General features: G+C 32.1%; 1 protein-coding gene across 1 annotated transcript in view; it reads right to left on the minus strand.

Moving 5' to 3' along the window:
- The window catches only part of LOC122524787 (zwei Ig domain protein zig-8), a 269,914-nt gene that overhangs the window by 33,256 nt on the left and 220,485 nt on the right, over nucleotides 1–16,173 (minus strand). The window contains exons 4-5 of the mRNA XM_043647216.1: nucleotides 11,287–11,506; nucleotides 7,342–7,439 (exon numbers count right to left, since the gene is read on the minus strand). Of these exons, the coding sequence (XP_043503151.1) occupies nucleotides 7,342–7,439; nucleotides 11,287–11,506 (318 nt within the window). The remainder of the gene's footprint in view (nucleotides 1–7,341; nucleotides 7,440–11,286; nucleotides 11,507–16,173) is intronic.

Here is a 16,173-nt window from a genome sequence, read left to right on the forward strand (position 1 = left end):
ACATAGATAGATAGATAGACAGAGATATAGATACAGAGAGGGAGAGAGAGAAAGAGAGAGAGAGAGAGAGAGAGAAATTAGACATATAGGGAGACAGAAAACAAGAGCAATTAAAGCGTTTCGTTCGAACGCAGAAAACAAATCTAATTGGCAGTAAAATTAATTAGAAACAAACGTGGTGAAAGAGAAAGAGAAATATAAAGAAAGAGAGAGAGAGAGAGAGATTTGACAACACGTTTAGTTTAAACTCAATTCAACGGACGGTATCCTGACTTGGTTTATTTTACCTAGATAAACTTTATCTAGATAGAGAATTAAAAATTGATTGATTAAGAACATTTATAAGTTAAGAACAAAAATTATATCTAGAACGGAAAAGATAATCATCAAAATTACGTATATTATTATTACTGCTAACAATACTTAAGTAATTCGCACATTCGTTTAGCATAATTAATCGTCAATTTATCATTTAATGGTATGATAATTGATAAGCATAATAATTAACAATATTTCTATTTAATATTCTAGTGATTCGCGTCACATATCTATGTGCGGGTAAAATAAGCAAAAAACATTGTTTAATTTATTGATGCATAGATAAGCACAAGTTTACATCTATTTAATATAAATATTTCTTTACATCGGCTTTCTGTATTTAGTTTAATTATGTCTATGTATTGTGTAACAAATGTATGTACTGTATATATATATGTTATATATACTATGCGTACACAATACATGTACAATGCACACGTGCACAGTATTCGAGAGTTAGCCGATCATAACATGTTAATTAATATTGCCATATTATTGAAAACATTTTAATACATAATTAATTAGATATTATCTAATAAATATAATAATATAAAATGGTCAATTATATTTATATTACATACGTATACATTGTAAATATATATGATTTAAGTAATAACATATTCTAATAAATATGAGGTTTTCAAATAAACGATCAAATATTTCTTAGGATCGTCATATGTAAGCTGAGATAGTACGAAACGCGAAAACTATCTATCTTTTGGTCGAACTTTTTGTAGGATTGAAGTTTGTCTAAAGCGCACGAATGGGCCAAGAACCAGCATAAAGTCGTATAACTCCTTCTCCACGAGTAAGGGCTTACGTCTTAAAAACTTAAATCCCTTTTCCCAGGCAATTTATAAAGTTATTGCTTTATATCGAGTAACGTAGATAGCTAAATTTTACTACGCTATTTTGGAGAGCGAGATAGATAGATAGATAGATAAATAGATAGATAGATAGATAGGTAGATAGAGATAGAGAGAGAGAAAAAGAGAGGATGACGGAGAGAGAGAGAGAGAGAGAGAAGGGAAAGATGGGGAAGGTGAAGATGCTGTAAACCACGAAGATTAAACGCTTCATTTCGGTGTCAACTTTAATCGAGTATTTCAAAGCGTTCGAGCTTTTAATCGAAGATCGACGACGACGAGGACGAGAACGACGACGATGACGATCTGGCAAGGATTTAATTTTGCTTGAATCTTCTTAGGGAAAAGCGGTGAGAAGATTAAAACTCGACCGGTTAAAACTTAAACGAGACAAGAGCGAGCTAAGACGATCACATTAAACGATAGCTACTACCACGACGACACAACTACGCAAAGATTTATTTTAGAACGTGCCGTTAGGAAGAAATGTTTGTTTCGTTAGCCGAGAAAACAAAAATGTAGTATGATCGATACTAATATAACTTCGTCGTAAATCACTTCTCCTTTTTCCCCTGTCAACCAACCCACTTGCCACGGCCCTCATCAAAACACGAACGCCCGTTGTACTTGCTAACGAGAATTTTATGTATTTTTACGATATGTCCGTAGATCGTCGTGATGTCACGAATATGCAAGAATTTTTTTTTCTCCGTATTCGTTTTATTATTTTATTTTATTTTATTTTTATTTTATTTTGTTTTATTTTATTTTGTTTTATTTTGTTTTGTTTGCAGTTTATTTTTTGATTTTTCTCTTTACAAACATTTTATTCCTTTTTATGTAAAGTTCGTAGAAACATGGTCGCAAAACTTTGAATAAATTATCAACAGGTTTCATTAGGTTAAATAATTATTTAGATGATCATATGTTTCTCGTAGGATATTTATTATCAAATAATGTATATTATTTGTGTGCAAGCTAACAAATCATTCATATCGATACGTTATTGATTCAATTGGTATTAAATTATTAAAGATTACGTATAGGATGCTTCTATATATGTATTACTATCCAATAAAGAATATCTTTGTGAACAAATTTATTCTTTACGATATGTAAGTTTGCAAGCTTCTTCTTCTTCTTCTTCTTCTTTTCTCTCTTTCTTTTTTTTATGAAACGTCTAGGCACGTTTGCATGTTTTTAAACTTCAAATAGAATCGAACGTGTGCTTGTAAACTCCCAGCTATTTATTCTTTTCTGACAAACGAAAGGTTGTCATTTTAGTTATCGTCGTCATTATCATATCGGTTGTTGTTGTTGTTGTTGATACTGTATATCGAAGAATCGATTTTGATTTCGATAGCCGAGATATGAGATTTTCTTGCGATACTTATGCATTCGAACTTTAAACAACGCGATGCCACGAATAAAAATACAATTTTATTTTTCATGAAAAAAACATAGAGGAAAAATGAATCTCAAAAATACAAACTCCATAATACTTGTCTTACTAAATCTTATCCGTGCCAAGATAGAAAAAAAAGAAAAAATTATAAAGTAATATCCGAGATGACTTGGTTTTTATCATTGAAATGTTTTTCCTTAAAAAGATTTTCGAATAATAAAAAGGTTAATATGTGCGAGCCAAGCATTTCTTGATGCGAGTTTTGATCAATTAATAAATCTTTGTTAAAAGAGAGAGAGAGAGAGAGGAGAAAAGGAAAAACATACTGTGGGTTAAGTTTTTGTCTCATTTTCTTCCTCTCTCTCTCTCTCTCTCTCTTTATTTCCTTCTCTCTTTCTCTCGAAATAGAAAAGAATTATTTTTCACGAGCTTGCAGGTACCTAAAGAACGGCGGCAATTAAATTTACTCTTTTATATACGCTCTGAGTAATTAAAGGCTGGCACGTACGATTAGACATGTTTTATCTCGAGGATTTGAAGAATTACTTATATCTTTCTTCTATTAAAAATAGAAAAAGAAATCGTACAAATGGATTTTACTTAAAATCCTCACTGTATAATAAAATCGAAATGGGTTCTGTCTTTGGTTGTGCGTTATTAAACGGTAATTAAACTTTGAATTCTTATGCTAATTTTTTGTCTCGTCTTTTTGTTTTTCTTTCTCTTTAGTTTTTTCGCTTGCATAATTTTACGGTAATACTTATAATGTTCTCGTTACGATGTACCTTACCGATGGATTTTCTTTCCAATCAATTTGTTTTTCTTTCCTTTTCCCATCTCGAAGATTCAAATAATTAAACATTTGTACAAACAAAAGAACTTTTTCCATTATTTCTATGATAAAATACTACAGTTTTTAAATATAGGTATTACATGTTCTAGCATATGGATGACGACAAAAATATAAAAACAAATGTTCAAAACCATGTGAACCATGAATTGGTATCGTTTTACATGCGCGAGAGGAAAAAAATATTTGGTTGAATATGTGTATGCGTGTATCCGATACATCAATTGGTATTGATTTTATATGCATTGGTGTATCGTATTTAGTTGTAGATGAAATAGCTCGGGCCCGAATGAATAATATTCAGAAGAATCTATGTCAGAAGATCTCGTCTAATACTTTTTATCAAAAATATGTCTAGAACGAATATATATATAAAAGAATCTTTTGAATTATTATGAAAAAAACAATATTTAACAATGTTCTTGTAAAAGACATTTTATAATGATTACGTGAAAGAATATAATGTTGGAATACGTAAATCGTTGAAAAAATATTTATAAAGTTGAAAACGTATTGGCAAAGTTTAAATGTTTTTGTAATAAAAAGAATGAATTTTTGACAAATTTGTATATCGGACGAGATGAAGCATAAAGAATGAACATTTTTATATAGGAGTAAAATTAAAAGATCATCAATCTAAATAGCAATTATTTAACTAAATATTTAAATAATCGATAAATTCGTATAATGGTATGCATTAGCATGATCGTAGCTTATTGTTAGATATAAAAGCGAAACGAGCAAAACGTGGATAGATCTTGAAGAGTCTCTCGCCTTTAGAATGCTACGAACAAAGCTACTGGTTTATCATCCTGTCTTGGTTTATTCTCTCATCATATTTCTAAACCCTTCTGAAGGATGCTCTTCTGTCTATTCTTTTTCTTGCGCGATCATATACTCAATGTTAGCGCCATCATTCATACAACAATTCTCAAATTTTCATATCATTTTTTTAAATCTATTCTTTCTCTATTTTTTGAAGATTTATAATATCCTATTACCGAGAATACAACGGAACGCGGGTCGAAGTTATTATGGGAGGAAAAATAAATTAAAGGTTAAAAATGTACGTTGCGATAGTTTTTTGTCGTGAAACAAAAACAATTTATCTGCATTATCTTCGAAACCTGAATGGGTTAATACTGAGTTAAATAGAGAAAAGGAAAGAATGATAGAGAAAGAAGAAAAGAAGGAAGGAAGAAAGAAAGAGAGAAAAAATATGGATGACCTTATGCGTCTCGTATACTCTTCTTTAAATTTCTCTATAAAACGCGTACCGTCTTTTCTCCCAGAAGAGAAGAGTGCTTTAAACATTTGCGTACTCCAATCTTCCAGCAGGCGATTCGAGTATGCACCAATGCGGAATAAACGATGAATGCGATCAAATTTTCCATCTCCCTTTCTACACTTTGTCGAAGAACTATTTTATCGTTTTACGATCGATCAGAGATAATAATATAAGCAAAACGGAACCTCGTTCGAATCCTAATGACTCTAATCATTTTCAAATATCATTAGGATTATTTGATCTAGTTATTATTAAATTCGAGATGTCGATCAATTTATTAAAAGAATCGTCATTGGTTTATTCATTTTTATTCTTCACAATGGTTGGTATTTAAACATTTCTTAAATTTTGTTTTTTTTTATAGTCTACAAAAAAGAGAATTTTTCGATATTAATTAATATGTTATATAAAGTGTGTTTATAATTAAACAAAATATAATGTTTCTTTAGGAAGGTGCACCTAAAAAGTACAAAAAAAAACAAAACAGGAAAAGCTTTTAACAAATTTGTCATCGAGTGCTTTTACAAAAACTGCATTTCCATCTGATAGACTTGTTATTTTTTTCTCCTTTTTTTTTTTTTTTTATTAAACATGCTATAAATATCATTAAAATCGATCAATCCTATAACGCTTTTTACATTTATCCCCAAGATCTTTAGAATCGTTAAAAGTTTAATGCATTGGTGAAAACATATTAACGAGTTGTCACGGAAAAATAAAAGGATGCAGGGAAAATTCGGATGCAGTGTATGAACAAATGTGAAACTAACAACGACGTCAAACAGGATTCCATGGTTAAACTCGTAAAAGTTCATTTCGCAGCTGAAAGCGTAATACCGCAATAAAGACGATGAAATACGCTTTCGGTTGTGTCGTTGGTTGTTATTTTTCATTGTCGAGAATTTTGTCACATGCGATTTTGTTAACAGAGAATCGAAGGGCTATTACTTTTATATAAAAAAAAAAAAAAAAGAAAGAAAAAAACGTCTTCGAACTTTCGGGGAAATTAAATATATTATATAACAATAATAAAAAAAATTACGGAGAGTCAGAGCGAATTATGAATAATCAAATTGACGGAACAACAAATTCGTATTCAGCATATTTTCATACGGAATCAAAATAAGGAGTAAGAAAAAAGAAAGAAAGAGAAGAAATTATCGGAAATAAAATAAGAAATTTTATATGATTGGAGAGAAAAGACGTCGAAGGGCTAAATGAAAGACGTCTTTTCAAAAGTTGGTATTCCAGTTCGGTTCACTTGGACAGAGGTAAAGCCCTATCCTTGGTCTTGAATCAGAAAGAGAGGGAAAAACGGATATATAGATATAGAGAGTTGAAAGCATACGCATGGTGGCGCAGCCCTCATCAAAACTGGTTCACGGATGGAAGATCACCGTAAATAGGAGGAATTAGACGAAAGCTCGCGGCATAGCGCCTGTAATTTGCGGACCATTCCCTTCTATCCGTCAATCCTCCCTTCCTCGTTCCTTTCTCTTATTCTTCTTTTTCTCCTTTTTCCTCTCTTACGAAAGGTTCGAAACAGTGTACCGCTTTTTCACCGACCATTATCCCTCTTTTGTTACAACTCCATTCTGCCCAAACGTAATTCGATTCTTTCGACCTTTCGAACTTTCATCATCTCTTATCTTTTAGTCTTGTTCCGGTAAGTCTTTTCCACTTTTCGGAAAGAAACGGATGGAACCTGCATCGTATTTTTCTTCGACGTCGATGGATCAGAAAATCCAGGTCAATTTAATCGTCCTAACTTTTAATACGTTACATCATTTTTTTCTTCTATCTTTGTATTTTGTTTCTTTTTCTTCGTTCTCATTTCAATTCAATATTCACTCTGCTAAGAAATTAATTATTATTTTACGTCGGAACTTTGTATTATTATACTAATATTAGCGATTCTACAATATATTGTAATTGTAACTATTACTTTGTATTATCTTTTTTTTTTTTTTGTAAACACTAAAGTTTATAGAAAAAGATTTAAAAGTAGATCTTTCTTTTTACTTTAGATTAATTTGGAAAATTTATTAGAATTAGGTGGAAGCGTATACCTGCTTAAAATGAAAAGCCTTTGTTTCTTCAAAGATCGTATTTTTTAATATCGAAATAATAGAAATAAGTAATGTCATGTATCCTACGCGAACTTCTTAGAAAGTTCGTAAAAAATGTTCTTCCGAGCATAAAGCTGCATTTTTGTTCTTTTTAGCCGTCGGTGAGATAGGGCAAAAGACAGAGGGAAAACGGCGTATAAGAGATAGGGGTATGCTTTAGACAGGATAGAATAAGGGATGGTTAAGAACAAGGGATGGTTAAGAACAAGGGATGGGATGTAAGCGACACGAAGATAGAGAGAGACAGAGAGACAGAGAGACAGAGAGAAAGAAAAAGGAGACCGAATAAAATGGCTCTAGTCAAGACGACAAATTATACGAAAAACATTTCAAGCATAAAATAATAAAGATTTATGTTAATATTTCAATTATTTTCAAAAACGTGATTTTTCAAAGCACTCTAATTCAAAAACAAAATTAAAAAAGAATATAAATATACATATTTAATGTAATAAATAATATTATACAACATATTGATAACTTACCATTGATAACGTGAACGGTAATGCTTGCTTTTTTCGCAAAGGTTGGTACGCAACTGTAGTTCCCTGAGTCGCTCAATTTCGCTTGAGTGATCCTCAATCTGAAACATAAGGCGAAAGGAGAAAGCGGGAACATCAAATGAACATCAGTTCTATCGTAAAATGTAAACTCTCTTTGAAGTATTCCTCAATGACGTTATTCCTGTCTAACATATCTCTCTATATATCAGGAAATAAATGTTTGGAAACATTTAAACAGTTATTTCGAACGAAACACCGTAACCGTTCGATAGATAATATACAAAACAAAACAAAAAATGAAATATCAGTCTAGTAAAAAAAAGAAAGAAACAAATGTAAGAAACAGGAAGAATTATCAAGAGAAACGTGTTAGTTGCAAGAAACCGTTTCGATTACTTTTCGATAGACTTTTTCTATGGTATTTTAAAAGTGTTCGCCAATGGCTCGTGGCTCCACTTATCAATGTTTCCTTCTTTTTGCTTTTCTTTTTTCAAATAGGAAAAATAAGAAAAAAATATAAATTGGAAAAAAGAAAAAAAAGGAAAAGGAGTGCATTTTCCCGTAGTCTCGATCGGTCCATCTTAAACTTCCAACAGCAGCCGTGGGCGTTGCATTTTATCGGTGTATTTGAAAAGCCTCGAGAACCGATACTGGGCTGTCACTTCTGTTAGGTGGCCAAGATCGTAGAGAAGAAAACTACGAGCACAAATGGGTGCGCGTACTTGAATAGAAAACTCTCCCCAGAGGGGTAATCAACTTTCCCAATGCCCTGTCGTTTTTCAAATCGACACATAGACGACAGGGAAACGACTAATCGATATCGATATCAAGATATAGTTAATCTAGTTTTAAATATCGAGATATCCGAATATTCTTATTTTATTGTATATTAATCCGATAATAAAATGCCAACATCAATAATCTTCGTAAAGTTGTTTGTAAGATAATATGTATTTTCATGTTCCGATGATTTTCAATGCGTTCCGAGGTTTCCATTGAAGCGTGTTAAAAAAAAAAAAAAGAAAGAAAAAAAAAGAGAAATCGTTGCTCCGTTCTAGTTATCGTTGAGATTACAAAAAAGTATTCTCTGTGGTTTGCTTGATCGATCATTCGTTAAAACTGTTGTATCAAGCTAGCTGATTTCATTGCGTTATAATGTATCATTCTCTGGAGACTAATAACGATCTTTTCAGATTATACCGTTCGTTTTTCTTCTTTTTCTTTTTTTTTTCTCTTTTCACATGGACTTTTGTCTATAGACTTTTTATAGATTGATAGGAGCAAAATATGTACGAGAGTTTGAGAAAATTATAACTCTGATCGAACAATAGGATCGATAAGTTGTGGAAATCATGGACAAAAAAATTCAGCAAGATTGGTACATTAGCAGAAACTAAACATCTAGCATAAACCAGTTTTAAATTATTCGAAGACGATTGGATAGAAAATTATGAAAAAGAAAAAAGAGAGAAAATATTTCTTTAACTTTTGCATTAAAATATTATAAGAAAAAACTTTACAGTCAATCCAATAGAATTCACAGGTATCCGTATATGATAATAAAATAAATCAAAATTTATTTTGACAGAGATAGAGAGATAGAATGAAGTGGGGAGGGGCGGGGGGAGTGAAAGAGAATTAATTCGGTTGGTTCTTGAACAAAAGCTCGTAAATTCGTCCACGTGTAACCGGCATCGCGCCTCGTGACAATCGTCAATCACGTCCAAAAACAGATGTACAACGTATACGTGTATAGATATATATATATATACATATACATATACTATATATACGTGGAACGTGGCTGACTGTAATGCGTGCAACGATATTCTAGCCTAGAGAGACGAGAGACTAGCAAGAGAGTATCTAGCTAGGGTATACAAAGATAGAATCCTCTCTCTCTCCCCCTCTCTCTCTCTCTCTCTCTAACAAGAGGTTACCCAAAATGCAGAGTATGCCAGATGCATCTTCACGGAGCGCAACGCACCTGACAAAGGACATCGTTGTTCTCTCACTGATACAAGAGATACACAAGCTGTATCATCAAGCAGTTTACTGCCACGTGTTCACTTTACCTTCTCTAACAATCTTCTATCATTCTAATACATTTTGTTTCTTTTTTTATTAAATTTAATATCACTAATAATTTTAAATATACGTTTACAAATATTTGTTTAAGTAATATATATTTTATTGAATTTAAAGAATTAATATTAATATATAATTTTTAACATAATTTTCTATTCTTTTGTCTTTGGACGGATATAGAAGTAATATTTTATGTCTATTACGTATATTACGTTTAGGTATTTTCATATTCATCTTTCTGTCAAGAGATAAATCGAATTTCACTGGAACTATAAAAATCTAATTCTCAAATAATCTCCCATACTACTTTTAGTTTGATAACCAGCGTGCAATATTTTAAGTACGTACGTAGGTGGAATATCATACAAAAGTATCATCTATACATTCATCTTTCTGTCATAAAATAGGACAAATTTGATAAGGATGAATTTTTTGAAATAAATTTTATATTTTTATCTTAAATCGAATAGGTATATATATGTACATATAAAAGAGAAAAACTTTGTTAAAATATGAATCATTATTAAAGCCACAAGCGTAGGAGTAAATTGAAAAATGGTTTCTTTCCCAAAAAAAAGGAATGAAAAAAAAGAAAACCTACGTGATCTATCATCTTATGAAAAATGAAATGAACAAACGAAGTGAGTATTAAAGCATAGCGTAGATGTTAGCGTCATTGAAATCGTCACGCGTATCACGGTACAAAGAGAGAGAGAGAGGAGAGAGCAATTAATCTGGCTGGAGGAGCCGCGATTTTCGAAATCGAATGAAATATCGTTTCAACGAGCATGCGCGCGCGTATTGCAGGATCGTTTGTCCGTGAGTGATTTTCATCTGCGTACCTGGCGTAGCTCTTAAATTGGAACATTTTTTGCCCCGATCTCTCCCTCTCTCTCTCTCTCGCAGTGATATCTACGAGCAGAGTTATAACCCATATCGCAAAGCCGTCGAACGATATACGAGAAACCGCCTATCGCGTTCCACCGTCGCGGATTTCACGTCGACGCGATTGAAAGACCCTTTGTGTCCTTCTTTCCCCCTCCCCCCTTTCCCATCCGCCCCCGCCCAATTCCGTTACATCGTGTGCCGTGCTGTGCCGTGCCGTGTGTGTCGTTAGGTATATCCTTTTTTCAAAAAATATTATGCTAGGACGCGCGCGAGATATTTTTGAGAGACGACGTTGCATGATTTTGAACATTTTTTTTTCTCCGACAGTACAGAAAAATCTTCAATCATCGTATTTTTTATCATCAACTTTTTTTTTCCCTCCCCGGATTCTCGTTAGTATAGAGGGATACACAAAAATATAATGATTTTAATCTTTTACAAGGATCGTTATTCATTTTGGAATCATTTATTTATTATGCGTCTCTATATTTTGTTGTTGTTTTATTTCTCTTCGAGATGAAAATAATTGATAATATCCATAACCGATGGTAAATTTATTAATACGCGATATAGAGTACGCGTATTTGGTATCGATGGATATCGCATATTTATTTAATTTTAAGTTTAACATAGTAAAAGTTTTTGTTTAAACATAAAATAAAATTGGATCAGTTATATTTTATTAAAATATAGTGTCCAACGAATTTCTACGAGTTGTGGTATTATTTGTTGTTTTTCTTTCTGTAGATGATATCGTGCAATTTTAACGATGCTTTCAAAAGGATACGAACACAGTGGTAATAATTAACAATTTCCCGAGGGTATCAATTGGAAAGATCCTACGGTATAATTAAAATCTGTTCTCTATTTAAAATCAATCACACAGTGTTTCGTTGATGTCCGATGACTAACATATATAGGAAAATGAAAAAAGGTAGAAAAAATCGTTACCTTGACGTAAGAGCGTCACTCCATTCCGTTTCGACGGAAATACGTGGTTCCGCGTTAATGTCATTTTCTGATCGCGGAGACGTAACAACCTCTTGGTTACCACGATACCAAGCAACCGTTCCCAAATGGTGAGGACCTTGGGACATCAGACAGGTCAGTGTCAAGAGACTCCCAGTTTTAACGTAAATATCCGATGTTCCGTTTATCCTGGCACGTGCTTCTGCAACAAAACCAAATAAAATACAATAGAATGGTCTAAAAGTTAAATGGAATAGTTATCCCCATTTCTCTATTTATTTATATATATATTCTATTCTAAAATTAAAAAATAAAAATGATGAAATCTTTTTGTTCGTCGATCGAATGTCATCGCGGTAAATTCATTTCGATTGTCATTGACGTGAACGAGATATGGTTTTTCCTTTATGTCATAAAATGGGAGCCAGATTTTTGGAATACTTTTCTAAAAGGAGAAGAAGAAGAAAAAAAAAGAATTAGGTTTGAACGATGTGAGTGATCTCGTTGAAAAGGGAAGACCGCAAAGAGTAAAATTTTTTATCGATCTATCGGTTCAAGTGATTCGAATGTCGTGTATGTCAGAGAGAAGGGTAGTGAACGAGAGAGAGAGAGAGAGAAAAAGAGAGAGATGAAAAGAAAAGAAAGGAAAAGGTAAAAAGAAAAGAGAAAAGAAAAAGGAAGGAAGGAAGGAAGGAAGGAAAGAAAGAAAGAAAGTTGAACGAGAAACGTGCCTGGTCATTGCGGGGTTATAAAATTCGAGCTTACAATTCTGACATGGACTACGTGTGGCCTGCGATGCGGCCGCAGAGTGTCGGCCTAGCCGAGTTCAATCCGAAAGGGTGCCCTCCTGCTGAACGACCACCACCTATGAGCCGTGTAACTTATTGATCGAATATTGCAAATACGTCCTCTCATTTTTCACTGTCCGATCCTGTACACCTTTGTACGGTCGCGATAATTCACGCGAACCCACTACACCGAGGAATTTTCTCGAATTCCGATAAAAATGATATTTGTCTTATAAACGTCCTATAACCTACGTACCTGCTACCAAAATTTTCTCCGACTTTATACCTTTTTTATTTCCTTTTTGTTTCTTTTTCTTTCTCTCTTTATTTCTTGACATTATTAGCTCTAACTATCATATATATATTTATGTTTTCAATTTATCTTACTTTTTAATATTTTAATTTTATATATATATAATTTAATTATTTATTAATAAACATAACTACAAGTATACGTTAATTTAGAAAGAAATTCATTTTCTACATCCATACTTAGATCGGTCATTTTTGTAACAATTTATTTTTATTATAGAAATAAGATTTTATTAATAATTTTAATGGGTTAAATTTAAAAATAATTATGAAATAATTATAAACTATATAAATCTGTCTCTCTCTCTCTCGTTATATGAATTTGTTGACTCGATCCATTATCATAATTACCGGGGCAAGGGGGAAAGGGGAAGGGAAAATCAACATTTGCAATGGTTCGAACAGCAGTGATCTTTTAGTCAACTTATTGTTATAGGTTTTATCAACTGATTTGTCGTGTTGTTGAATTTAACGGTACTCGCACGTTATTTTGATCGTCTGCGGGCAGGCCGGACGAACATTTCGCTCGAAATTCATCTACTATCACGGCGAATTTGTCCTGAAATATATATCCATCGATGGCAGCTGCGTCCGTTCGATAAGCCCCATAGTACTCGGCATAGAGACCATCTCTTGCGAATTTTTGCCCCGACAAAAAAAACAGTGCTGAGCTGTACGTTTATTTTTTTCTATATAATAGCATTAAAAGTAACGTTTTCTAATTCGTTCGTAAAAGCATGCCACGATCGTTCAGTATGCGAGTATTATAATCCGATCGGGAATCCAATCAACGATATCCACTTAAGATAAATATTTTGTTAGCGGTCTAGCGAGAATCGTTATCATGTTTATGACAATAAACGTCAACGTTTTCATCCCCTTTTTTTTCCCCAAAAATTCGTTAGTTTCAATATTATAGATATCGATCATTTATCTTAATAATAGGTTTAACATTTTTTTTTCTCTACAGTGTAAATCTAAAATTTTTTATTTACTTAATCTATTCATATGCTTATATGAGAATAAAACGAAAAATTAAAATTAATTACCTTATTATCTATCTGAAATTTTAATGGCTGCCCGTGTCTGACATTAGCAGAGGTGTTAGGTAAGTTATTAATTGGAAAACTAGTGTTTTATATTATCTCAATAAAAAAAAATAGATGAAATTGAATACATCGAATTCGGTTAGTTTGTGTGCGTAAAAGAATTCACATTCTTGATGTTCGTTGATGAGTAGCTTTGAACGGATTCGATGCATTTCATACTTTTGATACGTTTTTCTTTTCTCATTGATAAAGGATAAAAAGGTAGACGATTGCAAAGATCATTTCAGAATCTTTGACCAAGATACAAAGAAGAAATAGAACGAATATTGTACATACGTATATACACTCAGATAAACAACTACGATCACTGATATCTTCTTCAAAGAGCTATGAGATATAAAGTATTGAAATATATTGCTTAGTAATGATGCTGAACTAGGCTTGCGAGTATGTTATATTCGATTCTGTATTCGTCACGTAGCCCGAAGGTGGGTAGGAATTTTTAGAATCATACAAGCAAATGGTTGTATCGATTTTCAATCAGAAATTTTTTTATATTTCTCTTTACTGTTTTTTATATATTATAGATAATTACGCATATTTATTTCTATTAAAATTACTGCCGACATTTTTGTAACGTTATTTGTTCCTGATATTGTTAGAATTTTTCTTTTCTACGCGAATATACAGTTATATATTATATATATATAATATCTTCTCTCTCTCTCTCTCGTGTTCTATATTATTATTTTATTTTATATTTCTTCGTACTATCTGGTAATTTCTTTGGCAACATTTTTCCGCTATGACCAAGGAGAGCTTGTTAAAAAGATCATGGAAATAAATTATGCGTTTTTCTTTTTCTCTTTCTTCTTTTTTTTTTCTTTTTTTTAAAGCCTCTGATGCAGAGAAAATCTCCGACAATGCGGTCGCAGTTTCCACAATAATTTGCTTGGCTTTTTTTTTTCTCTCGAGCATATCTTTTCGGAAAAAGTTTCGCGTTAACGTTGGATCGGCGGCAGTGCATCGGTGATTGATGATCCATAAAATTGTAGTGGAACCAGATGGGTAGGTGGATGAGTATCCAAAGGATAAGAGGTGGAACGTTGGGGTAGTTGTGGGTCGACTATGGGGTGGTTCGGATTGGATAGACGAGGGTTTCGTGACTGATAGCCACTGTCTCGGCACGAGCTGAAAGATATATCGAGCGATACGAGTCAAAATTTGCTTCCTGCGGCGTTCCTCGGCGTTAACGCCAGTTGATTCACCGAACCGTTAAATAAATTTCATCCCGTTTTACCCTTATTCTTTTTCCTTCTTCGATTTTTATGTCCTTTCCTTCTCCTTTTCCTATTTTTATTTGGCTTCCCTACTACATTATTTCTTTTTTCATTTTGCTTTTTCTTTTTCTTTCTCCTTTTATTATTATATATTGTTTTTTATTTGCCTTTCCTTTTTGTTTTTTATATGATTTTTATAAAGGGAAAGAAAAATATACACGGGTTTTTTTTTTCTTTCAATGTCTTAAATAAACAAAGCGAATAATAAACAAATGCGCGGAGATCGTTCAAACTATGGAAATGTTTTTTACGTCAGAAATAACAGAAATTTTCGTTTCCTTTCTGTTTTGCTATTATTTTTTTTTCTTTTTTCTTTTTTCTTTTTTTTTTTTTCATATGTAAAATGATTTCAAAAGAAAGCAAAATACGTAAATTCTAGTGATATATGTATACAAGTAAAATAATCAATAAACAATACGAGATCGCTTGTACATTGCAAATATTTTTTATGCCAAAAATAACAGATTTGTTTCCCCCCGTTTTTTGTTTTTCTTTTTCTTTTAATGATTCCGTGTTATTCGATGTACTTTCTTTTCTACGTTATTTTTTAGTTATTTCTGTAAATTTAATTTATTGAAATTTTTCTTGTCCGTGAAAAGTTTTTTACGAATTGATGGTTTACCGTGGAAATGGATTGAAAAGTTGAACAGCTAATAAAGGAAGTTACTTCCGAAGGATGCAATATCACGTTATAATTGTTGATGCAAAACTGCGGCCGAGTTTATTGGAATAAGAGTTTTTTATCCACGATATAATCGTATTACGTGAAAGAAACAATTTCCAATACTAATAAACTCGGTAAAAGCTCTACCTGCAACGAAATGTTACTTTTTTCTCATACCCCTTCTTACACTTTCTCTCACTTCGTAATTTCGAAACAAGTTTTGTTTCATCGAAAATTTAATTATTGATCGCGAGAATTAATTCAGATAAAAAAAAAAAAACAAAATATGCTAAAAGAGAGTTTAATCAAAAAGCAAAGAATTAGCAGCCGTAGCTGCGAAGGACAATGTAAATTGGACGCGAATTTAATTTTTATTTTTGTATATATTATAAAGAAAAATTGATCAATCTATACAAAGAGATTTTAATACTAAAAAAATTTATTCGTGGTAAATAAGTTTACTAAAGTTTTATTTTCCACTCATTTCGTTGTACTATCTAATTGTAATTAAATATTTTCAATAGAGTGTATCGATTTTTTGTTTACGTATTTATTTGTAATTTTTAATTTGCACATCATTAAGCGTTTCTCAACTGATAACAAATTCGTTCGTTTCCGACGTATGATTCGAATATACAAAGAAAGTTAATTAGTGAGTAGTCGACCAAATCCTATACATCGTTAATTAAACATACGAATGAATCAAATAAAGATTG

The sequence above is a fragment of the Polistes fuscatus genome, unplaced genomic scaffold, assembly GCF_010416935.1.
Source record: "Polistes fuscatus isolate 324 unplaced genomic scaffold, CU_Pfus_HIC Scaffold8, whole genome shotgun sequence".
Lineage (NCBI taxonomy): Eukaryota > Metazoa > Arthropoda > Insecta > Hymenoptera > Vespidae > Polistes > Polistes fuscatus.